This window comes from Gracilinanus agilis, chromosome 6 (genome assembly GCF_016433145.1).
Source record: "Gracilinanus agilis isolate LMUSP501 chromosome 6, AgileGrace, whole genome shotgun sequence".
In the NCBI taxonomy this organism is placed as follows: Eukaryota; Metazoa; Chordata; class Mammalia; order Didelphimorphia; family Didelphidae; genus Gracilinanus; species Gracilinanus agilis.
The window spans coordinates 298,386,056-298,413,096 of record NC_058135.1 but is presented as its reverse complement, the minus strand read 5'-3'; the positions used below and the strand labels follow the sequence as shown (position 1 = coordinate 298,413,096).

Sequence of the window (27,041 nt, the reverse complement as noted above, 5' to 3'; positions counted from 1 at the left end):
CACATGGGAATTCTGACAGCTCCTCCCGGCTGCTCCTGGGCCCTTCCCTCCCCTGGAGGCTCAGGTCTAGTATCACCTCCTATTTGGAAGCCCTTCCTGGCCCCCCTCATTATTAGTCCTTAGTGGGCCCCGCCTGCCCGGAACTGGGTTTGGGGTTTGCAGGCTAGGAAGAGAGAAGGGACCCGAAGGGACCTTCACGGCCACTCGGGGCGACCCCATCTCCCAGCGGAGGAAGCCGAGGCTCCCCAGGTAGCGTGTGTAAGCTCGTGGAGGGCAGGGCAGATTGTGAGCCCCTCTCCCTCGGCACAGCCTCTGCACACAGGAGGCACGTTTAGGTGGTTTGGGTGCTGTTTATTGAAGGATCATCTAAAAACCAGAGACATCTTGCTCAGAGCATCCCTGGGCCCTGGCCGAGGCTGGGGGTGCCAGGCAGCCTGTTGGACGAGCCTCGGTGTCCCGGGAGGGTGAGGGGACACGGCCTCGAAGCCTTTCTAGCCTGGCAGGACCTGTCAGTCGGCTCTCCGGTCAGTTTTACAGAGCCCTGAGCTGCGTGTCCTTGGATGCGGCCACTCCGGAAGGCCGCTCTCCCGGCCCGGGGCTGTGCCTGCATGGCGAGCAGGAGAAGAAGAGTTCCCTCGGGGGCCATCAAGCTCGGGGCCCGGCGCCTCCTCCTTTGCCTGGCAAAGGCGGTGGCTCCAGAGTCCTCCCCAGGCCGGACTCTGGAGATACAGACCGCTGTTCTCTCGGCTGACGAGGACCCCCTCCTCCGGGCAGCTGTGCCCATCTCCAAACGTGCCCAAAAGAAGCACCAAGGAAAGAAGGCGGGAGGAGAGGTGGCACCCAGAGGCCGTCCTGCAGAGGCAGCCCTGCTCTGCGGCTTCCTTCCCGATTCCTCGTCAGAAGGGCATCCTGCCGGGGGCTGCCCACGGCCGCCTGGCTCGTCAACGACGTGGCACCAGGCTGGAGGCCCCCTTCACACGGTGACCTTCTGGATGACGCTCTCAGTGACATGCACTTCGTCGGCCTGAACGGTGACTGTGGCCGACTGGCCGCACATGTGCTGGTGGTCCTTCCAGTCCTGCGAAGAGAACACACGGGCCGCCTCTTAAAAGCAGGCAGGGAGCAGGGAACAGAGACACACGGAGGCCCCCGGAGGAGACCAGGAAGGCCGTGCCTGCAGCGGGCCTCGAGGAGGGACCAGGAGAAGCCCCGGGCCAGGCGGAGGTTACTATCACCAGTGCAGGAAACCCAGATTCAGAGATGTTAAGGGGCTGCCCAGGGTCTGAGGCCAGATGGGGCAGCTCCAGAGACACTCCAGGGGAGAAGGGCTCCGAGGGGCAGCAAGGCCATTCCCCACTGACTCCATCCGTGAGTCCAGCTGCCACCTGCCTCTCTGTCTGTCTGTCTGTCTGTCTGTGGATCTGGCCATCTGTCTAAGTGCCCACCTACGTGGCCTCTGACAAATCGCTCGTGTCTTACCCAAACTGGGCTTCGGGAGGCGCATCCAGAAAACAGCCTGTAATGAGCATGACCCGCCGGGTGCTGCGTGCTGGGCACAGAAGTGGAGCTCCCTGAGAAAAGATCCCCCGGGCCAGAGGGATGCCCAGAATTCTACCGAACACCCAGAGGCCGACTAACGCCAGCACCAGAGTCCTTCCTATCAGATCCTTTTTGGGACCCATGTCGGGCTGACCCCAAAACCAGAGCAAACGACTCCCTTTGCCTGTCTTTGTATGCCCAGCGCTTGGCGTGGCACCTGCCTGGCACATTACAGACAGTAACAAACGTGTCCCGATTCCCAGTGGGAGAACACCCAAGGGCACCTTCGTATCCACAGGCAGCGTTTCCTGCCGCCTGGCTGCCTGAAGAGCCGCTTTCGCCCTCAGTTTCTTCATGCCATTGCACCTGGGAGGTGCGTGCCAGTGCCACGTCCATTTAAAGAGTGACCTTTGAGCTCCTTTGAGGCCAGATCCAGGGTCTCCCTACCATGCCGAGCGAGGGGGGCAGAGGAGGCTTGGGGAAGGGCAGGAGACGGGCGTGCCTGGATGGAGAACCGGGAGGCCGGAGGGAGAGCAGACTAAAAACTGAGCAGCAGCCCTGCAGGGCATCTCGTCCCCTTCCTCCTCCTCCTCCTCCTCGTGTCCCTGGCTTCCCCCCGACATCCGGAGCCCGACAAAGGCAGGTCAGCTTGTCCTGTACGACACTGGCAGGGCGCCTCGCCAGGCTCTCATCCCTCTCCTGGGCACGCCCTTAAATTCTAAAACTGCGCATGCTCGGCCTTTTGGCCAGGCGCTTCCAGATCTCGGGCCTCTTCCCGAGGGCCTGCCATGGTCACAAGGAAACATGGAGGCAAAACTACAGGGCACGGCGACTGCTCTCCCCTCCCCATGAGTCCTGCTCCCCGACCGGGGCGGCATCAAAGCCCTTACTTGGAGCAGGGGGGGAAGGGCCAAACTGTGACGAGGCAGCCCAAGAGGAAACTGGGCCCCAGCCCAGGAGGGGTCACGGCGGCATTCAGAGTCCTTCAGAACTGCCCCCCCCCCCAGCCTGTTGGACCCGGCCACGGGAGCCTCCCGCCTGGTCTGGATGGACGACACCCTTCTCCCAGCACTTCTCCCTTTGGGGCAGGCCCTTCCCACGACGGACGAGAAGGAGGAGCACCCTGGGATGCCTCTGCCCGTCGTTACGGGGTCCCAGGCTCCCCAGCTGGGCTATAAGCTGCCTCTGCCCTCCCACGGACCTCACAGTCCCTGAAGGAAGGCCAGCTGACATACGCCCATCTCCAGGAACTGAGCCCTAAGCCAGGCCCCTAAGCCCGACCACCCCCGCCCGCTCTCCCAGCGACCAGAACTGCCTCCGGGGCCTTCAGGGAAGTGGCTTCCACACTGGGAAGGAGCGTCCCCTCTGAAAGGAGGCCATCGCTACTGACCCACATCACCGGGGACAAATGGGACCACGGTAGCCCAGCCCCTGCCCAAGCCACGCTTTAATTACAGGAGCCTGGAAGCCACGGGACGGATGTTCCCGAGATCTCCCAGCGCCAACAGGGCAATAACGGGGCGATCAATGGTGCGGAAAGGAATGGGTAAACACTTTTATCGCCGTTCCCGGGGAAGATAAGGCAATTAGGCCCCAAAGTGTCCTGGCTAGAAGACGAAGGGACGGACAGGACACTGCCCTGCCTGCTGCCCAGAGCACGGGATCGATTCTGACTTGGCAGCACCGGATGCGATGCCAGGTAACTGAAGGCAAGAGGACCGGGGCATGGGGGGTGGCAGAGCCGAGCTGGGCCCCGGGAGCCCCAGAGGCGGGCACAGGGCAGGGGCCAGTTACCTTCCGCTGGCAGAAAGTGGAGCAGTAGTTGACCTTGTGGCACCCGGTGCACTCGTTCATGGCTTCACGGCCACAGTTGACACAAGATTGCTGAAAAACAGGAAAAGGAGCCGAGTGAGCGGCCCGCTCTGGGGCAGAGCTCCAGAGGGTCCAAGGCGAGGCCAAACCGTCCTTTCTGAGCTCCCAGCCTGGGCCTTTGGCCGCTTGGGCACGTGGGGCCCTGGCACTTACCAAAGCCCAGCCTCGCCCTGGGCCCGGGACTGGGCGAGCGTGGGCCCTGCGCTGCCTTCGCCCCATCACGCCTGCCAAAGGCGGCCAGGCAGCTCATCACCAGCCCGATGGGCCGGGAGGTGGAGTGGAAGCAGAAAGCCGCCATGGGACGAGCTGGTTTGGCAATCCGTGCCTCGGGGCAAGAAGCGCCAACCCACACTGGTGGAGAGCGTGTCCTCGCCTGGGAGAACCTGGGTCCGGGCCCCAGCCCTAGGCCGAGGCCGAGGAGGCATCAAATGGACCACAATGAAGCGGGCGGCTCTCCAGGAACCTGTCACCTGCTAGAGCAGGGTTCGAGGCCCCCGGGAGCGGGCGGGCGGGCAGGGAAGGCCTCTCACCGCACAAACTGAGACACGGAATGAGCAGGGGAAACCGTCTGGAGGGAACACGGCAATCGGTGCATTAAGGGAAACGAGTTCCTGGTCCGTGTCAGGGGCCCCGGCGGGGGCGGGGGGGGGCATAAATGTCAGGATGGACATTTGAACTTCATTCTTTTAAAAATGACGTTCAATTTCAGTGTCTTTCGGGGATCCGCCTTCTGCCTCCTCCTGGGCCGACAGAGCTCGAGAGCCAGCCCGGGAGTCATGGGAGGCGTCTTCCACGTGGCTGCCGCATCTCGGATTTCACCTTCGGAGAACTGCAGCCAGATTTCCCTCCTCCATTTCCCGGAGACGCCCTGGTTTTGTCACTCTCGGAGGTGCTCTCTACCCCTTGGCTGGTCACAGGTCTGACACATCCTTTCTTCTGGGCTCCCCAGTGTGTGTGCTTTGAAGCCGGAGCTCCACTTGGGGCGGGCGGGCGGGCCTTGGCGGATGGGGCGCGTCCTCACCCCAATCCTCGGGATCCTTGACTTGACCCGACGCCAAGGCCCTGGGCTCCTCTGCCTCGACTTACCTATGAACCTGCCTCTTCTGACTGCTCGCTGGGTCGTGCATGACGCCGGCCCCACGAGGTTAAGTGACTCATCCAAAGGCATTCAGAAGGGAGCTCAGGCCCTCCGACCCCCAATTCTTGGGCCTCTCCCCGCCATCGTGCGATCTTTCACCGGCCCATTCTTTACACGCCGCACCCCGCGGGGACCATTTCTTCCGGGAGGATTTTTAAAGTTCTTCCAAACGTATTTAGCGACGGCACGTCTCCATTCCCGACTCTCTCGGTTCTTAGTTAAGAGGGCCGAGTTCGAAGAAGGACCTGAATTTGCTTCTTCTTCTCCGTCGGCTTCCCCCAAGTCGAAGGCTCCGGTGCGATCTGGCAGAGCCTGGCGTCGGTCACTCGCTCTTTTGGCCCAGCCCGGAACCCGCTCCCCAAGAAGCTGCCCAGTGTTCTGGGAGCAGAACGTCCGCTGGGGCCCCGAGAAGTACTAGCACGCCGCCTTCGTTCTCGGGTATCAGACTGACTTCCCAGAGTTGATCTCATTCGTTATCCCGTTCGGGAAGGCCCAGGGCTGTGGGGCGAAGAGGGGAGCCACAATCCCAATGCTGGGCTGGTTGGCAGTGCCCTGGCTCCATGTCGGGGTCCGGCGTACAGGCCGGCGGCTGGCACAGACCCGCTTAAGGGGGCACGATGGGCAACGGGCCTCTTCATGTGCAGGGAAAGGCATCACAAAGGAAACTGTTTAGCCATTTCCTCGGAGGGCTGACTCGGAAAGGCAGGAACTCTGCCCGCGACGCCTGCGCTCCCGAGTGCCTCCACGTTTCCAAAATCATCAACTCGGAGACATTTCAGGGGCCACGAGAAGCCCTTTCGTGACACTCTGACGAAGCTCCAGGCCTGGCCTCAGCAATCGGCCGCCATCGATTAGGCGCCCGAAGCGTGCGTGCGTGCGTGCAGGCACTGCGCTGCCCTTGGTCTACACCTCCCTCACCCTCTCCACGCCCACATAACAAAGCCGAGAAGAGCTGAAGCAGCAAGTCCACGTGGTGGCAGAGGCCGGGGTGTGGCAAGAGCCCCAACGGGGCGGAGAGAACGGGAAAAGCGCAGGCGGGTAGCTTCCTCCGGCCTTGGGCTGGGCCCAGGCCGCCACATCCCTCTGGGCAGCTGGGCTCCAACCACGTGAAATGAGTCAGCCTGGGATGCCGAGGGAAGCAGGGGACTCGGTCCATCGCGGCGGGCACACAGGCTAGATCTGGGCCCCTCCAATCTGGGCACCACAAGCTCTCCCTCGAAGATGGGCAGAGAGCTGAGGTCAGCGAAGGGCTCAACACACCGTCCCTCGGGCGAAGGCTCAGAGAACCAGTGAAGACCCTCGGCGAGGCGAGGCGAGGCGAGGGGAGGCAGGGCTTCCGGGACGCCTGGAGCGCCTCAGAAATCCCGCCTTGCCGTGAAAGAGCGAATGAAAGCCGGGGGAAGGGAAAGGATTCAGCCCACGATGCCCCGCCCCGGGCTGAGGGCTTTTTGCTGGATGCGTTCCCTGGCAGGGGCTCTCGCTCCTTCCTGCCACCTTCCTCCCTTGGGGCGCCTCCTGGCTGTTCCCTTCTCCCCTTGGCTTTGTCCTACTGGCCCCGCCTCCCGCCTGGGCTCCCCCTTCCAGATGGGACGCGCCACCCCCTCCAGGGCAGAAACACAAACTCCGCATCCCTCCTGGGCCCGCAGGCTTCCTCCCCCCTCTGGCCCCCCAGCTCCTGGCCAGGCTCCCCGTTCTCTGGGTGGAGGAAGGGCTCCCTGATGCCTTCTTCTGCCTCTGCCCCCCCGGCCGGCTCCTCCTGCTTTGTGCCGACCCTTTGGCGCCGGCCGGCCCTGCATCCCCCCAGCAGAACGCGAGGTCCCGGAGGAGGGGGAGGCCCGTGTTTCCTCGAGCCAGGCTTGCTGGCGGGGTAGGAAGGGCTCTCTGGAGCTATGAAGGCCTCCTCCCTCGGGGGGATTCGAGGGCCCCCGACAGCTCCGGGCTTACCTTGATGATGATTTCGGCCTTCCCCTCCACGTCCTCTGTGGGCTGGAAGAGCTGGCTCTGGTACTGCTGAAACGAGGAAACAGGCAGCGTTTATTAGCGCGCGGGGCGGCGTGGGACTCCCGGGCTGCTGCCTCGGCCTCCTCCCTGAAACGGGTCACCGGGCCTGGCTCCGCCTGCTCACTTCCTGGGAGACCGGCGTCTACGGGGCTCAAGGGCTGGGGGCGTCTCTCCTGAGAGGGTCTGCGTGGCTCTTTGGGGGCAGCAGCGGGAGTGAGGCAGCCCTGGGGGAGGGGCTCCTTAGGGCCCGGGGAAGAGGCCGAGGCAGGAAGGAGAGCCCCGGCCCGAGGACCCTGCATTCCAGCAGGAGACCCGCTGCTGGAGGGGGCGTGGAGGGAACGTCCTGGGCGAAGTGCGGGCTGACCGCCTGGCGGAGGGGGTGAAGAGGAGCCACGTGCGTCCGAGAGCCGGAGGGGCAGCTGTGGGGGGCTTTCGTGCCAAGGTCGTACTGACTTGTGTCTCTCTCCCTCTTACATACTGACCTATGATGCTCGACCCAGCAGCCAAGAGGCCAGCCTGCCGCCAGGCGCCCAGCGGGACGGAGCCCCGACAGCCTGGGGTTATCACACTGGGGTTTGGGGTTTGCCCAACAGGGGCACTGGGGCTAGCTCTCCCCCTGGGGTTGCCATGCCAACCGCACGCCCCACAGGCCTCCCCTCGGACGCCCGCCCTGAGTGAGCAGCTGTGCCCGGGCTCGGGTCGGGCCTTCCTCCTCCCAGTCCGCTCGGCTCTTCTCCCCCTGCTGGCCAGCCTGTGCCCCACCCAAGAAGAAGTGCCAACGCCTCCTTGGCATGCCTCTCTCCTCTCCCATGCCACGGGAGGTTAAGCAGACACCGCCCGGGCCCAAGGGAAGGCCGGCCGGCCTCTGGGAAACGAAAAGGAGCTCCCTTCTCCCCCCCAAAGCTCCGGGGGGCGACCGAAGGCTGGAGTTCCGGAATCCCGGAGTCTGGTCTGAGACCCGAAGGGGCGGCTCACCTAAAGGGCGAGCACGCGGGGCCAAGAAGCGGCTCGAATGGATGGAAAAGCATTTATGAATCGCTTACTGCGTGCTGGGCCATCTGAAAGAGAAGCAGCAGGGTGGCCCCCGACCCTAAGGAGCACCCAGTGATAAGGAGGGCGGCGGCAGGGAGGATGGCAAGGCCCGATGCCAAGAGGTCCACAGCACGGGTGCCAGCAAGGCCAAGTCATGCCAGGCGGGGGCTCTTCCATCGCAGCTTTGAAAAGGCGCCCAGACTGGTCAACGGCGAACGCTGGGTGTGAGCAAGCACGCGGCAGGGTCTCTCCTGCTTTCCCATGAACAAGCTGGAGGCGAGAGTTAGGCGAGCCAGCTGGCTCCACGCCGGGCCAAGCCCGGAACGCGGGGGGACGCGATGTTTAAGCCAAGAAGGACAGAGGAGGAGTCCAGAAAGGCTCCCGAGGCCGCCCGCCGCCACTGAGGTGAATTCAGGTCACTCCCAGCCCTGGACGGCCGCTCAGACGGCGATCGGGCGTGAAGGGGGAGGGGAGGGTCCTTCTGATCCCATCTCGCCTGGAACAGGGGGAGAGGATGGGGGAGGGGCCTCCAGACTAGTCCGTGGAGACCCCGAGCCTGGAACTTCAGGCCATGACAGCCGCCTTCAGATGGTGGAAGGGTTCTCACAGGAAGAGGAACGAGCTGTGCCTTTCTCAGCTCCGGGGCAGAACCAGAAGCGAAGGGGAAAAGTCAAAGATGGAAGGGCTTCCGGGGAGGGGGAGGGGGAGGACGAGATCTTCAAGCAAACGCTGCTGACTGGCCCTCCCGTGAAGCACTGGTGGGAGGCGGGACTCCCCGGGGCTCCCGACGGGCCCATGTCACCGGTTCTACCTCAAAGCCTCAGGGACGTGCCCGGGCCAGGATCACACAACTTCGGACGGACCAGTCCTGACCCACAAGCAGCAAAGCAAGCATGTGACCGAGCAGAAGGCCAGACAGACCAGACCGAGAGCGGCCGCCCTGCCGGCCACCCCGACTCCTCCGGCCAGCAGCAGCCCTCCTGGGGGGGGCCGCGAGCAGAGCAGACTCCCGGATGACTCCCTTTCCAGGAAGCAGCCGGTTCCTCCTCGGGACTAGAGAAGTCGCTTCTCCAAAGAGAAACCACAGCGCCCTTCCCAGAGAGCCAAGTGGCCGCCGCTAGCCGCCGTGCCCCCAAAGGCAGGCCGTGGAGTGGGAGGATCCGTGCCGAGCCACGCCGCTCTTCCCAGGGACAGAAAACCCAGCAGAGAGCCGGAGCCTCAGCGCACCCCCCGCCCCGGCCCAGGGATGCTGCTTGGGGCTCCTCTTTTCAAGGCTACTTCGCGCAAGAGACCGGTCACTGCGCGACGTCCTGGCACCCTTTTCCGCGATCTCGTCCCCAGGCTGAAATCTCTAACGCTGAAGGACCGTCCCATCAAACGCGGGGAAACGGCTCGAGTTCTGCTGGGCAGTGCGCGAAGGAGAAAGGGGGGAACGAGGGCGCCCCGTTTTCCAAACGTTTGCTTTCCCAGGTTACCGACATCAGCATTTCCCCCCAAATTGGGGCAGAAAGTTTCTCTTCCCAAGAGAACCAGAGCAGCCAGGTAGCTCGGGGAATAAAGAACCAGGCCTGGAGTCGGGAAGCCCCCAGGCGCTTCCTAGCTGGGTGACCCTGGGCAAGTCACTTGACCCCCATCACCTCGCTCAGAGCCCAAACATAGTGTGGACTCCAAGGGAGAAGGGAAGGGGGGAAGGGAGGAACCAGGGGAACTGTTCCAAGTATTGGGAGAAGAGCTATTTTTAGTCACCGGATGTCCCGAGCTCCAGGTCAGCTCCAGGCTGGGGAAGAAGGCCCACAATGGCTCCCTCCCAATGCTAGGAGGCGGGGCCTCGGGCGGATCGTCCCCACGTCCCAAGCACGGCACCCTCTGGACAAAGCCACCACCACGTCCTCTTCAAGCCGCTCTGGGCCAAAGTCCGGACAAAAGCCCCCAAGGCGCGCACTCCCGCTCCCTGGCAAGGCCGTCAAAAGCAGTAAGAAGCTCTCCGAAAGTTCTGGAAAAAGATCTTCACCGATGCCTTTGGTCCTCCTCCAGCCAGAAGGAAGCGGGGCATTCTCTGGCCCCGAAGCCAAGGCAGCAACTTCGTGCCCTTCACCTCTAAAGGAAGCTGCTCCCTTGTGGCGGGAAAAAGCAGGCCCGGCCTGATCCTGGCCAGGCCGGCACATTCCTGCTCCATAAACTCCTTTTCGTGTCTTCTTCCCGAGCTGGCTTCATGGAGGGGGCGACGGTGGGGAGCCGGGCGGGAGAACCGCCTTTCCATGATGACCATCCCCGAGAGCGAGTCGCGGGCCCCCTTCGGCCTATGTGGGGTCAGCATGGACTCCCCCGAAATGGCCAGCCTCAGGAGGACGAGGAGAGACAGGAGCCGAGCCCCGACATTTACACGCAAAGAGAAGGAGCGCACGGCACGGCACGGCACGGCACGGCGCGGCACACGTGGGGAAGAAGGCAGCTGCGGAGTACCAGCCCTCCGCCGGGGGAAACGGTGAGGGAGGCCTACCGCTCAGGTCCGAATGGACTCGGGAACTGGGATCTGTGATTGGGGGAGACCCATCTGGCCGGAAACCAGAAGACCTTCGTTTCCTGTCCGCCGTGGCTGCTACGAACCAGACTTGAAGACCTGGAAGTCGGGGGAAAGGGAGCGGCTGCTGCTCGTCAGCCAGGCCGGAGCCTCGGCCCGCTGAAGAAAGCGCTTTTGTAGGGACTAACCAGGGAGCCGGGCTCGAGAGAGCTGCTACGAGCTCTTTCAGGGGGGAGCACTTAGAGGCTACAGAGGGAGGGCTTAGAAGGCCGGGGAAGGCCAATGAAGCCTCCGAACGGCTCTCGAATACCAAGCAGGGACCTGCGCTCGCCGCCTTTTTCTTCCTTTTTCGACCTTCACCTTCTGTCTTGGAATCAGCACTGTGCGAAGGGCGACCCAGTGAGTGTAAAGTGACTTGCCCAGGGCCACACAATTAGGGAGCATCTGAGGCCAGGTTTGAATCCAGGATCTCCCATGTCCAGGCCTGGCAATCGAGCCAGAGCAGAAGAGGAAAGGAAGCTTTTTCCTGGTTCGGAGCCCCCGAGATCTCTCCTCTCTACCGTGCCGTGCCAGACGACGGTGGCTGCCAGAGCACTGGCCGCTCCTCGAGAAGCGGCAAGACCGGAGGGAGCCGGGGCGACTCCCCTGCAGTAACAGAGACCGGACAGGAGACGGGCCAGGAAAGTGGAGCAGGTGAGGGGCGGCCGAGAGGAAGAGGAAGGTCAAGCAAGGAGGGGCCAGAGAAGAGTGGGCGGAAGCCGGCGAGACTCTCAGGAATGAGTGTGCACACCGCAGCCAGCCGCTGTCCCGGAGACGCCACCGGAAGGGCATTTCCCAGTCCTCAAAGGACCAGCGTGGGAGCAGGAGCCCGCCCTGCGCAAGGCCCTAAAAAGAACGTGGCAGGGGCGAGACGCAGCCGCCGCCGGGGGCCAGGCAGGTGACGGACCCCCAGGAAACGGATTTGGCCGACGGGGAGATTTTAAAGGAGCCAAGACGGCGGGCGACGTTCGGGGATGTCAGCGCCGTGATTCGAGATCCAGACGTGAGCTGGTTGCACCTGTGACCTCATGACTATGACCGTGAGAGGCGTCCTCCCATCGGAAGGGCTGTGGTGCGCCGGAACTTAATGCAACGAAAGCAACATGCTTGGATAATGGATGGATCAGAGTTCAAATCCAGCCTCACGGGGCAGCCCTGTAGCACACTGGATAGAGAGCGCCAGACCCAAGTCAAAAGGGCCTGGGTTCAAAGCTGGCCTCAGACACTCTCTAGCTGTGTGATCCTGGGCGAGTCACTTGACCCCAACAGCCTAGCCCTTGTGGTGGGGGAGAGGGAGACGGGGAGGGGGAGAGAGAGAGAGAGGAGTGGGGAGAGGAAGAGGAAGGGGGGAGGGGAGGGGGAGGAGAGAGAGAGAGAAGAGAGAGGGAGGGGAGGGGAGCGGAGGAGAGGGAGGGAAGAAGAGAGAGAGAGAGAAAGAGGGAGGGAGGGAAGGGGAGGGGAGGAGAGAGAGGAGAGAGAGGGAGGAAGGGGGGGGTTGGGGTTTTAAAAACAATTTCTTAGCCGTGTGACCTTCGACAAGTGACTTCAATGTTTACCCAGTCCCCCAGCCTGCGACAGGGATGACGCCAGCACCGTCCCGGAGTGGCAGGGAGGATCCCGGGGCATCGTTACTGCAGCGACGCACGGCATCACCTCACTGCTCTGGACTGGCCTGGAAGGCCAGTGAAGGAAGAGCCGGGAGATCCGCTCAGTGGGAGGCGGCGGGGGCTGGAGCCGAGCTTCTCCGTAGGGGGGTCTGTCGTGCTTTCGTCCCCGTGACCCGGGAGGCTGGGTGGCCTCCGTCCCTGGGCGAGCCTCGGCTCTGTTGACATGTGGCGACGCCGGAGGCCGAGGCCGCATCTTGCGGGGCTTACAGTCCACTCTCGTGTCCGCTCGCTGTCGGGTAAACTCCAGAATGGGGCTGCTCTTAGCTTAGAAATGAAGAAGCGAAACGGTGCTGCGATCCGAGAAAGGCCGTGCTGGCCCTACGCTCGCTCGCGGGACTGTCACTGAATGGCGTTGGGAGTTCTGATCTCAGACGTGATTGGCCGGCCATTAAGCCACGAGTCCGCCATTGGAGGAAAGTGCCGCGTGCTTCCCTACAGTGGAGGCCGGTGCCTTGGAGGGCCGAGGGGCGACCTTGTAGGGGCTGAGGATGGTGTCTCTTGCCTCGGTTTCCCCTCGGAGCATTTTCCTTTCTGAAGAGGCCATTTTTGCCCCCGGCTAATGCTGAGCCTGGCTTTTGGAACGCTGGGAATAATGTGGAACTTGGCTGCGGCGTGCCTCCGACTCTTATCTGGCATCAAACAGAGCTAAGGGAGGCGGTGCCCGTCGTGGCTTATGCTAGGCCAGTCTGTGCCCTGGAAGGGACAGTCTTGATGGAGCCGTCACCACACGCCTCCCTTTTCCTTTCAAAGCAAATTCCGGCAATCGGGGCAGGTGGGGGGGAGGGGCTGCCATTTCCCAGTAGATCGATCAGCGCTGAGGCAGGCAGGTTCCTGGGTTTTTAACCCAATGGAGTAGCAACTTCCGATTTGGAACTCTCAGTGCGATGACATGAAGAGACAGGCTCGATGAACGGGGCAGGCCCAGGAGAGGCCGAAGGAGGGACGTGCCGATGGCTCCATCAGGCGACTGTAACGGGCCACGAATATGCAAACGGCTCGTTTTCCTTCACTTATCGGGTGTCAACTTTGAGAAAGTAACAAAATTCAACTTTTCTCCAAGAACTGGGAGCTCCAGAGATAACACGCGTGTGCACATGCGCGCACACACACGAAGATATACAACTGGCTTCCCAGTGTTCTAATGGGATACTGCGAAGATGGGCTTGAGCTCCCTTTGCCTATCAACAGAAACTGAAAACCCAGAGACAAACTGAGCCTCCCCCACCCCTGGCAGCGCCAAGCAAACTTTAGAGACTGCGACTGGTCCCTGTAAAGCAGAAGAAGGATGTGAAAAAAGGACTATCAAAGGTGATGAGCCTCCTGTCCAAGAGGTCTTCATCCTTAATTTGGGGGTTGGAGGATCTGCGACTGGGACTGCAGCTTGGAACTGGAACTCTGGATCTTGGCCTGCTCCTGCTCAGACTGCTCCTGGATCTTCTCCTTTGGAGCTTTGACCAGGGTGAGTGAGAAGCTGGCCCTCCTTTCCTGGCTTCTGGAGAGATTAGTTCCAGAGAGGCGCCCCTTCTTGGAGGAGGCCACGGGGGTGGAACACTTGTTTAATTTACCCCCAGGCCCTCCGGCTGGGGTTAAGGAGCCCTGCCAGAGTCCAACCACCGGAGCAATCCTAGTGTGGTAGGAAGATGTCTATCTTCTCTATCCTCTTTTTCATTTCTCTACTTTCACTCTCTCCAACTTCCTTCTTGTAAATAAATCGAACTACAAGTCATTTTGCCTCGAGCTATGATGGTTTTAAATTGGCGATCGCAGGATTATCTTAGAATTCTCATGTATTCAGTCCAATCATAAAACTGAAATCCTGACAATACACAAGCCTCGAGTATGTTTTAATAATAACTTCTCAACACCGGATCAATAATTTTACATATAAAATTGCAGCAATGGTTGTTTTAAATCGGTTCTAAGGCAGAAAAGTAGTATGGGCTAGGCAACTGGGCTTAAGGTCACACAGCTAGGAAGCATCTGAGGTCAGGCCGGAACCCAGGCCTGGCTCTCTACCCACTGAGCCACCCGGCTGCTCGGCCCTTTGTTTTAAAAAAGACTCTCGAGAACATCGTCCACGTCAGATCCAAGTTCTGGGGAAAGACCGGCAGGGTCTGTGGAAGGTCAAAAAGAGCACTGGGGGAAGTTTCTGGTGAGCTGTGAGTTCCTAACTCGCTCCCCTTCTTACAGCTCTGCTGCTAATAAGATTTGATCCATTGGGCTCCAGCTAAGTTTCTCTCACATGAACTAGTTCCTGGAAAAGCAAAGTGAGGAGTCTGTGCTCCGGGGACTGAGTCTTGTGGCGGGAATCTCTGCAGATCTCCCAGGAGGAGCCCCTCAGAGCTGCCCCAAGGATGTGGCCACGGGAAGAGGCTTCCTGGGACAGCCAGGACCCAGGAGGGAGGCTGCTCGTTACATGGGCGCTGCAGCCAGGAGGCTTGAGGTGACTGAATGTTGCTTGGAAGAGAGGCGGGTCTTCGGGCCTGGATTTCTTGGGTCACCTGACCAAATACGGACCATCAGGTCAACTTGTGGACGTTGTTCGTCAAGGGGAGGCTGGAGGCTCTTCTTTCCCTCCCTCGTGCCCGGGATTATACGTAAACCCCTTCTGTGTCTTCCAGGGATCTCTGAGACTGAACTAAGCTGGTTCGCCTTTTGGGGCACTGAAGGAAACTTGGGCCTCTCGGCTTGGAGCCCCCGAGGCGCCTGCAACCGCTTTAGCATGAGCCGCAGCCAGTAAGACGATGCCTTCGGGGAGACGGGAGAGACCCCAGGACTGGCCTTAGCCCCAAAGGGAGGCCCCTCTGAGTCAGTGCGCCAGTGTCAAACCTGGTGGCGCCCCGAAAGTAGCGAACAAGGTGATCCCAGGAGGCCGAGGAAGCCTCGCTGGAAGCGATGCAAAGCGAAGTGAGCAGCCCCAGGAGGAGGCTGTATGCAGCGAGAGCAGCGAAGGACGACCCCAAAGGCCTCGGGACCCAAAGGGCTGCCCACCGCCAAGCCCGAGTGCGGGCCCGAGCGGCCGTTCTTCTCCTGCTTCCCTCCCCCGACGTGATGGATTGTACGGCAGAAAGCCGCGCGGAGCCACCTAGACCGTACGAGGACTGTCAGAAAGTGCCCCCCCCCCCCCCAGCTCCATCCGCGTGGACCCTGCTCAGAACCAGAGGAGGCAGTCTGAGGTGGCGGGGACGGACCAAGCAAGAGCCGCCGCCGCACGCACGGCTGGAGCCGGTGCCACGGCCCCATTCGAGAGCAGACCAAAGCAGACTGCCCAGTGCTCAGGGCCCGGCCAGGGCCATAAAGTCCTTTGGGCCTTCTCTTTCTGTTTTATAATAAATGTGTAACTGGTGGGGGAGCAGCAGGGCAGGGAGGGAGACAAAGAGAAGATAAGGGAGAGGCAGAGACAGAGAGAGACACAGGGAGAGAGAAGGAGAGAAAAAAGGAAAGACGGAGAAACCGAGACCGGGAGGAGGGGACGAGAGAGAAAAAGAAGACGGGGGGGGGGGGGGGGGGGGGGACGACGGACAGGTGAGAACACGACAAAGGCTGTTTGGGGGCTGCTTGACTCCACTGGCCCGTTTAGATCGCTTTCAGGGAACGCTGATTCGTACAGTTTTTGCAATCAACACTTCTGTCTGAATTAAACTGTAACTAAAGAGGTGAACAGCCGAGCCTCCATCTGTTCTCGCTCCCTGCGGCCCGCACCCTGGAATGTTCCGCCCCTTCTCTGGGCCCGCAGATGGGAGAATTATTGTGCCTCAGCAGATGTCAGAGGAAGGCTGAGGAATGACGCAAAAAAAGCCGGAGTTTTGTGGCACACATCGAGGTGCTGTTTGCTGGGGCAAGAAAATCGGCCTTTTGGCCAGCAAGCCCTGAGTTCAAACGTGCCGCAGACCCTCAGTAGGCAAATAATTGCTCCACTTTGAGCCTCAGTTTTCTCACCTGTAAAGTGGGCACCTAAGTGGGGATCACAACAAGTCCCAGAGTTGTGAGAATGACATGAGATCCTCTCTACAAAGCGGGGCAGAAATGGGGAAGCTCTGGAGAAACCGCCCAAACCAGCAGGCCTTATTCATTAACTCTGGAGACCAGACACCCCAGATCAGCAAGCTGAAGGGTCAGTCCCAGCCCCTCCACACAGACACACACAGGAATCCCCACCCCAACCCGTTAGCCCAACGAGCCCTGGGCAGTCTCCACTGGGGGAGACCCGCCATTGGCAGCAACTTCTCCTGCCTCCCCCACCTTCCACCTCCCCCAAGTCCCGAGGCCCCTCCTGGGCCTTCAGCACCTTCCCTCCCCAACATGGCACATCCATATGATCCAGGGGCCGTGGCTGCACTCTCACCATGCCCAGGCCTGGAGTGCCCTCCCTCTTCCATCCGTCTGCTGGCTTCCCGGAGGTCCCAGCCAAACCCCCGCTTCCTACGGGAAGCCTTCCCTGGTCCCCTAATTGTTATCCTGTCTATAGCCTGGTTCTACCTGGTTGTTTGCATATCATCTCCCCCAGCAGGCTGGGAGCTCCAGGAGGGCAGGGACTGCTTTCTGCCTTTCTTTGCATCCCCAGCTCTTAGTGCAGGCCCCGGCACATAGAAGGCACTTAATATTTACTGGGATAGCCGGGTGGCCTGCTAGACAGAGTGCCAGGCCTGGAGATAGGCAGTCTTGGGTTCCAATCTAGCCTCAGAAACTTCCTCACTGTGTGACCCTGGGCAAGTCACTGAACCATTGCCCAACCCTTCCCGCTCTTCTGCCTTGGAAAAGATACACAATGTTGACTGTAAGACTGAAGGGAAGGATTTAGAAAACAAAAACAAAGAATTATTTGCTGACTGTGGCCTTCTGAGGACATCTCTGTTGATCCTCCTGGGCAGTCTAAGAGGAAGCTGCTAGGATTCGCTCCATTTTAAGGATGTAAAACCAAGGCTCAGGACAGCTCCATGGCCAGCCCAGGGTCTCACAGCTAGAAAGAGTGTCTAGAGAAAAAAGAGGGGCGGGGCAAGATGGAGTGTTTTCGCTGAGCTGCCCAGCAGTAGGGTCCCCCTACTCTGTCCTGCTATTAGATTTGGTTTTCTTTCTTCTCGAAGCGCTTTGTTTTCTATCTCGGTGTGGAAAGGGTGCAGAGGTTTTAAGATTGGCTCCATCTAAGCCACCATCTTCCCAGAATTGGAGTGTCTAAATAAGCCAGCTCATCCCCAAGGCTCGTCCCCGCGGCTGCCCTCTCTAACTCGGGACCCAAGGAAAGGAAGCATCCACCACCCGTCACTAGGGCCGAAGAGGAGGGGGCCTCCTAGCTCTGGGCCTGTTTCTCGGCTGAGGGCTCTCCTGCGGCCCAGCGGAATCGTCGCCACTGTCAACTGGGCATCTGGAAACTCCAATCTTGAGAACCCCACGTTTATCGCAGCTGAGCTTGAGCAGCTCACATTTCTCCCTGGGGGAAGCCCAGCTTCACAAGTCTGGATTTAAAAAGAGGCCTGAGAGTAGTTTAGACTCAGTCAGCCGTTGGCTGCCCCTTTTGTCCCTTTCTCAGCTAGCCGGCCCTTTGGCCGGAAGCATCAGCCTCTCCCGGACAATGCTGCCAGGAACGCCTCCTTTCTTGGTAGCCACTGTAGAGCCGACCACTAGACTCCCGTCCTCGGTCCCCCGATTTCCTTTATTCTTCAGAGCTGTCACCAGGGGTCGGAGGCCAGAGCAGCCACAGTGCTGGGGCTCTGCGCAGAGGCCCTGAGAAACGATGCCAAACTTCTCTCCTTCAAGTCGTGGACGTGCGGTCCGGGGTGAAACCACAAAGACCCCTTTTCTACGGGCGCTTTTGGGAGGCCGTGAAACAGCACTGGCAGACGGGGCCCTTCGGCTTGGGAGCTACAGGCACCGTTCGTTCAGTTAGGGCTGGGGGGCCTCAAACGCGAAACTCTTGTTTGTCTGAGTCTGCTCCTTCCTTAGCAGTAGTGGGAGAGGGCGACGAGCACGAATTAGCACAAGACCTTCAGAAGCGCATGGGAAAAGGCCCTGGGGGTGAAGTGGACACAGACACCACCACAGGCTGCACCAGCCAGCGGGGCACTGTCCTGGCAAGACCAGAGGAGGAGAGCAGGCCGGCAGGGAGAAGGTCTCAGAACCTGCCACTGACGGCCTCCGGGAAGACTTGGGAGCGCTCGGGGGCGCTTCCTCCTAGGGATGGGAGAGCTGTCTTGGAGTTTCTTCCTGTCCTGGAGGGCAGACGCTGGGGCCATCTTCCAGACTGGTGTCGGGATAAGACAGAAGGCCACCTCAGAGGGGAGGGGGGAGCATCCTTTCCCTGAGGCTCCAAGAGGGCACCCTTCCTGGATGGCGAGGCGGTCTCGGCCCATCAAACTTGGGGAAGCCTCTCCTGGTAACAAGGTTTTCCAGCTTGTTTTTCTCCTCACGATGCCATGATTCTACCCACTGGCCTCTGCTGAACGACAGATCCTCAAACACCAGGTGAGAGGGCGTCGTTTCTTCGGAAAGTCTTCTCTCCCCACCAAACCCTGGTCCTCGCTCCTCTTCTGGCCTGTTCATTCACAAGGCCGTGGTCATTGGGGTCTTCACATACTTCCCAGCCTGTTTCCTCTTTCTGCCTCATTTTCGATTGTTCCCTCTTCCACGAGTTCCTCGCCTTCTGACTGCAAAGGGGCTGAGGATTCCGCCCTCTTACAAAGAAAATCTCCTAAAACCATGGCCTGGGTGACCTCGGGAGGTGGTGGCTCTCCGTCCCTGGAGACCCGTGAGCAGAAGCTGGACAGCCATTTGCTATGGAGGTGACCCTCCACAGACGCAGGCTGGACAAGAGACCATGGAGCTCCCTGGTCGTTCCGTGACTCGGTATCCTCTGTTACACTCTCAAGTTGCCACCTCGTTTCTCTTCTCCTGCCAAATGTCTACAAAAGACAAATCTTCACCCCATTAACATCCTCCCCCTTGAAATAGGTCCTTCCTGAAGATGGCGGATTCAGGGCAGCTATCCAGCCAAACTCTGCCAATATTCCTTTCCATCCAACTTTAAAATTGCACCTCAACTCAAATTCTGGAGCAGCAGAGCCAACAAGAAGTTGGGGGGAGCCATCTTTCTGGCCTAAAGGGAGGCTGATAACACTGGGGTGGAGGCCTCAGCACCAGCACCAGCACCAGCACCATGCCTTGGAGGCAGCAGGAGCATCTTGGGAGCTCTTGACCCAAAACGGGTAAGAGGGCCAGACAACTGGCCAGAAAGAGGATACAGGGGCCGCCTTTGGCTGGCACTGGGGACAGCTGGTGCTGATTGGTAACTCTTTTGCCCATACACAGTTTGGGGTCTCAGTTCCAGGGTAGAGAGGAGTGCTATTGACTGGTCATGGGAGAGCCAGGGGCGCTGGTCCCAATTCTAGGGCCAAGAAGAGTGCCAGCAGCTGTGACTGTAAGAGAGCAAGGGTCCTTCTGGATAAAGGCCAAAGAGCAGTCCAGGAAAGTGGGGACCCCACCCCACCCAGAATCGCACCCCCTCGAGAGCACCAAAAGCTTGCAGACCCCTAGAACGCATTCTGAAAACAGCAGCACAATCAGCCTGAGGCTTGGGACAGCACCTCCTCCCTGCAGATGACCAGAGCCCAACTCTAACACAAAGTTCAAAGTTCAGACATGGGCTGGGAAAATGAACAACAAAAAATGAACCTGACCATAAACAGCTACTTCAATGTCAGGGAAAACCAAGTCACAGCCTCAGGAGAAGACAAAAATGTCAAAATAGCTATAGGCAAAGCTGCAAAGACAAAGGCCAGTTGGACCCAGGCCCAAAGGGAATTCCTGGAAGTGTTTATGAAAGAGGTAAAAGTGACAGAGGAAAAACTGGGAAAAGAGTTATGAAGAGTAATTGAAGGCACAAAAAATATTAAAGAAAATAACACCTTAAAAAGCAAAGTAGGTAATGACAAAAGAGGTACAAAAATTAACCCACGGAAAGAACTCCTTTAAAAGCAGATACAAGCCAAATGGAAAAAGAAGTACAAAAGATCCCAAAAGAAAATAATTTCTTTAAAATTGGAATTGGGCCTGTGGAAGCTAACGAGTCCACGGGCATCAAGAAACAATAACACGACGTCGAAAGAATGAAAAAATAGAAGAAAATATGAAGTATCTCATCAGAAGAACAATTAACAGATCGAGAAGAGATCATTTAAGAATTGTTAGCCTAAATGAAAGCCACGATAAAAAACAGAGCCTAGTGTAGTATTTTAAGAAATTACCAAGGAAACCGCCCTGATATCTTGATCCTTAGGGTAAAATAGAAATTGAAAGAATCCGCCAATCACCTCTTAGAAGAGATTCTATAACGAAAACTCCAAGGAATATAATAGTCATATTCCAAGGAGAAAACATTGCAAGCAGCCAGAAAGAAACAATTCAAATACAGTGGACCACAGTAGGACCACATAAGATTTAGCAGCTTCCATGTGAAAAGAGCAGAGGGTTTAGAATATGATATTCCAGAAGGCAAAGGAGCTAGGATCACCACCAAGCATGATCCTTCTGAGGAAAAAAATCAGATATTTAATGAAACAGAGAACTTTCAAGTATTCCAGAAGAAAAGACCAGAGCTGAATAGAAAATCTGATATTCAAACACAAGACTTCAGATAAGCATACAAAGGTAAACATCAAAGAAAAACGATAAAGGGCTCAATAAAGTCAAACTATTTGCATTCCTATATGGGAAGATGAGACATGTAATTCCTAAGAAATTTATTATTTTTAGGACAGTTAAGAGAAGAGAAGGCATGAATCAGAGTCAATTATGGATGAATCGGAGTCAATTGTGGTGGGATGATCTCCAAAATAAATGAAGGACTGAGAAAGAGGAATGCACTAGGACAATGATGGGCAAACTTTTTAAAGAGGGGCCAAAGGAAAGGAAATGCTCCTCTGTCAGTCTGTTTCTAAGGCAACTCTTTCCAAGTTTCATTGTATTGTATCCTCCTCACTGTATTCGTCAGATTAGGAATAATGTCGCGTGGCGGGATAGAACATTTCAGGGGGCCCTCATCTGGTCCAGAGGCCGTAGTTTGCCCATCATTGCACTAGGAGAAGAGGGAATGGGCGGGGCAGAATGGGGAGAATTCTTTCACATAAAAGAGGTCTGCAAGGAAGAGCTTTTATAGTTGAGGGGGAAATGGGACTGGGTCAGGGAAGGCAATGCTTGAACCACACTGACACAGAAATTGGTTCAAAGAGGAAAGACTATATATATAAAGTCAGGTGGGGGTAAAGGAGATAAAAAGGCATCAGGATGATCAAAGGAGGCCAGATCAAGACAGGCAGTGGTTAGAAGCAAAATAGATTTTTAGAGATGGGGAAGAAACAGAAGATAATAGGATAGAGAGAAATACAGAATTGGTAATCATAACTGAATGTGAAGGGGATGAACTGACCCATAAAAGAAAAGCAGTTAGCAGAATGGATTACAAACCGGAATCTAACAATATGTTGTTTACAAGAGTCGTACTTGAAACAGAAAGACACAGAGTTAAAATAAAGGGTTGCACACAATTAAAACTAGATCTAAACAACTGGAAGAACATTAACTGCTCATGGGTAGGACAAGCTAACATAATAAAAATGACCATCCTGCCCAAATTAATTTATTTATTCAGTGCCATACCTATCAAGCTACTAAGAAACTTTTTTTACTGAATTAGAAAAAATTATAACAAAGTTCATTTGGAAGAACAAAAGATCAAGAATAGCAAGAGAAGGGAGCAGCTAGGTAGCTCAGTGGATTGAGAGTCAGGCCTAGAGATAGGAGGTCCTAGGTTCAAATCTGGCCTCAGATACTTTCCAACTGTGTGATCCTGGGCAAGTCACTTAATCCCCATTGCCCACCCTTACCACTCTTCTGTCTTAGAACCAATACACAGTATTGATTCTAAGGCAGAAGGTAAGGGTTTAAAAAAAAGAATATCAAGAGAAATAATGAAAAAAAAATGTGAATGATGGGGGTCTAGCAGTACAAGATCTTAAACTGTACTATAAAGCAGCAGTCATCAAAACAATGTGGTATTGGCTAAGAGACAGAAGGGAGGATCAGTGGAATAGACTTGGGGTAAGTGACCTCAGCAAGATAGTGTATGATAAACCCAAAGATCCCAGCTTTTGGGACAAAAACTGCTGGGAAAATTGGAAAACAGTTTGGGAGAGATTAGGCTTAGATCAACATCTTACGCCCTAACCCAAGATAAATTCAGAATGAGTGAATGACTTTAATATAAAGAAGGAAACTATCAAGTAAATTAGGTCAACATAGAACAGTTTACCTGTCAGATCTCTGGGAAAGGAAAGATTTTAAGACCAAGCAAGAGATAGAGAATACTACAAAATGTAAAATGAATAATTTTGATTACATTAAATTAAAAAGGTTTTGTACAAAACCAATACAACCAAAATTAGAAGGGAAGCAGCAAATTGGGGGGGGAAATCTACATAACAAAAACCTTTGACAGAGGTCTAATTACTCAAATTTATAAGGAGCTAAATCAATTGTACAAAAAAATCAAGCCATTCCTCCTCAATTGATAAATGGGCAAGGGGCATAAATAGGCAATTTTCAGATAATGAAATCAAAACTATCAATAAGCACGTGAGAAAGTGTTCTAAATCTCTCATAATTAAAGAAATGCAAATCAAAACCACTCTGAGGTATCACCTCACACCTAGCAGATTGGCTAATATGACAGCAAAGGAAAGTAATAAATGTTGGAAGGGATGTGGCAAAACTGGGACATTAATACACTGCTAGTGGAGTTGTGAACTGATCCAACCATTCTGGAAGGCAATCTGGAACTATGCTCAAAGGGCTGTTAAAAAAAATGCATGTCCTTTGACCCAGCCATACCACTGCTGGGTTTATACCCCAAAGAGATCATAAGGAAAGAGACTTGTACAAAAATATTTATAGCCTCGCTCTCTGTGCTGGCAAAAAATTGGAAAATGGGGGGGTGTCCCTCGATTGGGGAATGGCTGAACACATTGTGGTATCTGTTGGTGATGGAATACTATTGTGCTCAAAGGAATAATGAACTGGAGGAATTCCATGTGAACTGGAAAGACCTCCAGGAACTGATGCAGAGTGAAAGGAGCAGAACCAGGAGAACATTATACACAGAGACGGATACATTGTAGCACCATGCAATGTAATTGACTTCTGTACTAGCAGCCATGCAATGACCCAGGACAACTCTGAGAGATTTATGAGAAAGAATGTATCCACAACCAGAAAAAGAACTTTGGGAGTAGAAATGCAGAAGAAAAACAACTGTTTGATCACATGATTTGATAGCGTCTCTTTCTCTATTACAAGAGGGACATGGTTGGGGATGTAGACTCTAAATGATCACCCTAGTGCAAATATTAACAATATGGAAATAGGTCTGGCTCAATGACACATGTAAAAACCAACAGAATTGCTCATTGGCTATGGGAGAGTGGGAAAAGAACATGATTTGTGTAACCACGGGAAAATATTCTAAATTAATTAATTAAATAAACTTAAAAAAAAACAAAGGGTTGGCACAAAATCTAATACGCTTCAGATGAAGTAAAAAAGGCAGCAGCAGCAATCATGATCTCGGACAAAGCAAAAGCAAAAACAGACCTAATTAGAAAAGATACTTTGAGAAACCAAATTATGCTAAATGGTTACCATAGACAATGACTAATATTAAAAAATTTCACAGCAAATTTCTTTAATAAAGGACTCCCTTCTTAAATAGAGAACTGAGTCAAATTTATAAAAACAAGAGCCATTCCCCAACTGATAAATGGTCAAAGTATATAAATGGGCAGTTTTCAAAAGAAGAAATCAAAGCTATCTGTAGCTATGCTCTAGTCATTATTCACTAGAGAAATGCAAATTCAAACCACCTCCCACAGGTCAAAAGTGTCAAATGCTGCAGGGAATGAAGGAAAACAGGGCTGAAGAGAGAACTCGGGAAACCTCAGGGGCTGCCTACCCACCGCCTCCAGGGCCAAGGACAGCTCTCTCTGGCAGTCAAAGTCCCTCCAAAGCTGGCCGACCCTGTGGCCTTCCTCCCGGCCCTCCTCGCCCATGCGGCGGGGCAGCTCTTTGCCCGGGACCTCAGCGTCCTGCCTTCCTGCCGGAGGGTCCTCATTCCCCCAACTTCCTGGGGCCTCCTTCGACGCCGGCCGGGAGCTCGCTTCCCACGAGAGGCTCTCCAGTCACCCCCCTCCCCCCCACCTGACGGGGGCCCTCGGAATCGCAGCCCGCTTACTCTGCAGGAACACAGCTGATCTCCCAGAAGGCGGGACCACTCGCCTCGGCCTCTGGCCCCAGCCCCAGCCCTTTGATTTCAAGGAAAATGGGGCCCCTTACTTAAGCAATCTGGGGGATTTCCCTAGCAAGCTGCGGAAGGAAGCGCTGGCACCCCTCTCGGGGGCAGCCCCACGAGCCGGTACCTCCTTTCTGTCCGCCTCGGCCTGGCCTCTGGCTTGTGCTGCTGCGGCCTCCCGATAGGAGCTGGCCTGCTTGGCCTGTTCAAACAGAGTCTTCAGCTGCTGGGCCGTGCTAAGCAGAGAGTTGACCATCTCTTCCAGGCACAGCCAGCTCCGGTGTTCAGTCATGTCGAGCCCGTTGAGCATGGCGGGCGAGATGGCTTTGGTCGGGGTCGCAGGTGGCACTGCCAGCGCGGGCAAGGATGTCAGCACTGAAAACGGGGGAAGCAAAACAGAACCCAGAATTAATGAGCTTCTCAATTCAATGCCCTCCGAGACAAAATCGATCTGCCCGAGAAGAACCGAACCTCCACCGGGGAGGCCCGCCACCTCTGCCGGGGGACGCCGCCCTCCCTGGCCAACAGCCGAGGCCCCGAGGCCCTTGAGGAGCAGGGGCAGCCCCAGGCGTCGCGACTGGCCGAGAGCCTCCCGGTGCCACCCGGGGCCCCCTCGAATGGCGCCTTTGCTTCCTGGTTCACACGGAAGGTGGCCCTGGCACCGCGTTCAGGCTGGACAGGCCAAGACAGCGTCTCGGACGTGAAGCCTCCCAATTTCTCCAAGGCAAACCCTTGGCACCGGATCCTGCGGCACGTGGTCAGAAAGGGCTCGTCCCTCTAGAAGAGTCACCCCTTGGGGCAGATTTGGGGAAACCCTGAACTGGCTGCCACGTCTGAGAGACAACAAGGAACCACAAGAAAGAGCCGGGAAAAAGCGAGAACTGCCAGGCCGGGGCCGCGTGCACGAGGGCCTGCAGAGGGCAGAGTCTGCACCAGAGCCGTGCGGGCCGCGGAGAAGGGACGACTGAGGAGCCCCGACCTGGGATGGGCCAACACGGAAGGGGGGTCTCGGGGATAACACGAGTCGGGGGAGGGGAGGGAGGAGGGACCCGGCTTGGATCTACAATCTTGGAAAATGTAGGCAGAGAATGACGATTCCACGAAGGCGGGCGAGTTTAAAAGCGGCACCGGTCATCGCGGGGCCAGGAGCAGGGCCAAGGCGCGGCCTGGTCACCGGGCCACTAGCAAGGAGCAGCGGCTGGTTTCAGAAAACGTGGGGAGACTTCTCTGAACGGGTGCCAAGGAGGGTGGCCAGAGGCAGGGAGACACGGCGTGCCCCGACCGACCGCGAGGGCGAAGCTACTGCCGGCAAAGCGAGTCTCCCAGATAAGGCCACGAGAAGGAGGTCAAGCAGAGCCCGGCACCGCGCGGCACGTGTGGCACGTGTGGCGCAGAAGCGCGGGCACGACCCCCGGCAGACGACTCGCCGCCTCGGGCCGGGGAGAGAATCTGAACCGCAATGGCGGACGACGGATATCCAGGCACCTGCGAACACCAGTTAGAACCAAGTGGGTCCCGCAGAGCCCATTAAGGCATCACGAGACCTCCTGAAAACAAGGATCCTCGGGAAGGCCGGACGCTCCGTTCCGCCCTCAGCTCCCCAAGGAGGCCCCAAAGCAGAAGCCCCAGAGAGGTAAAGAGCTCGAAGAGCGCTCTCGCACCGTTAGCCTCCAAAAGGAAGCGGCCCAGCAGCTTCTGCCGTTCCCAAACAGAGATCACGGAATACAGCCATTAGAAGGGCAAAGGCCGTAGGCTTCCGGGGGGCAGCGGGGTGGCTCAGTGGATGGAGAGCCAGGCCCGGAGACGGGAGGTCCTGGGTTCAAATCTGGCGTCAGAGACTTCCCAGCTGGGTGACCCTGGGCAAGTCACTTGACCCCCATGGCCTAGCCCTTATGGCTCTTCTACCTTAGAACCAACACACAGCAGTGATTCCAAGAGAGAAGGTGAAGGTGCCCCAAAAATCAGCTTCCAACAAGAATGCTGGCTTGGAGGACGTGCAAGTACTTCTGACGGACATTTAAACGGAAGCACAGGAGTCCCGGGAAGGCCAACGCGAACCTTTGGAAGGGGTTCTACGGCGACGCACTGCCAGCATTTGTACGGGGAGACGAAGGGGCCCCGGACGAGTTAAGCAAAAAGGGCGCCTCCTGGGAGAGGGTTGGGCTCGCGCTGAAGGGCCTGAGAAGGGCCGGAGGAGGCGAGTGCTGGCGTAGAAGGAAGGAGGAAGCAGCGGGTGGAACCTGCCCCTTCCCACCACCGGCGAGCCTGAGGAGAGCACGTGAACGTGGAAGAAAACGCGGCGGGAGTGGGCAGCCGGAGCCCTGCGCCCTGGCCTGACCCGGGCCAAGGAGGGCCAGATGCCCAGACCGCACGGGCAACGCCCGGCAGGAGCCCATCAGACGGCAGGGACGGAGGTGGGGGAGAGTCAGGAGACAAGAGGACGTCCGAGGTGCGAACGTACGCCCATCGCTTAGGGCCCGAGGGTGCCCCGGGAGAGATCCCAGAAGGCAGCGGGGCCCGACGACCTGGCCGTGGGGAGCCAGGCAAGGGCGCTCTGCACACGGGGACGTCCCGCCGTATCCTTGGCTACGGACCATGTTCCCCCCGTCATGGCCTCAGAAGCTCCCTGGCTGTGGCCTGGCGCAATGCAGGCCTGAATAAATGCTCTGTGAGGCGTCTGGCTAGGTCTGGGGGTGCATCGTCCCTGGGGAAGCCCCTGCGTGCCCCCCACCCCCGGCCAGCCTCGCAGAACTGTGTTCTCCTCCGCAGAAGCACATTAATGACAAGCTCGCCGGGAAGCGAGCCAGCACCTCGCGGGGCCCCCCCGGCCTCGGGAGCTCTGCTGTGCCAGCTCCGGAGCTTCTGCTTATGGTGTCGAATCCCACGAAAACCCCTCAGGTG

General features: G+C 57.2%; 1 protein-coding gene across 2 annotated transcripts in view; it reads right to left on the bottom strand.

Annotated features, from left to right (window-relative positions):
- Positions 1 to 334: 334 nt before the first annotated feature.
- DEAF1 (DEAF1 transcription factor) overlaps positions 335 to 27,041 on the bottom strand; it is a 42,453-nt gene continuing 15,746 nt past the window's right edge. For both annotated transcript variants that reach the window (XM_044680065.1, XM_044680063.1), the window contains exons 10-12: positions 24,268 to 24,515; positions 3,334 to 3,423; positions 335 to 1,078 (exon numbers count right to left, since the gene is read on the bottom strand). In XM_044680065.1, the coding sequence (XP_044536000.1) occupies positions 974 to 1,078; positions 3,334 to 3,423; positions 24,268 to 24,515 (443 nt within the window). In that variant the 3' untranslated portion in view covers positions 335 to 973. The remainder of the gene's footprint in view (positions 1,079 to 3,333; positions 3,424 to 24,267; positions 24,516 to 27,041) is intronic.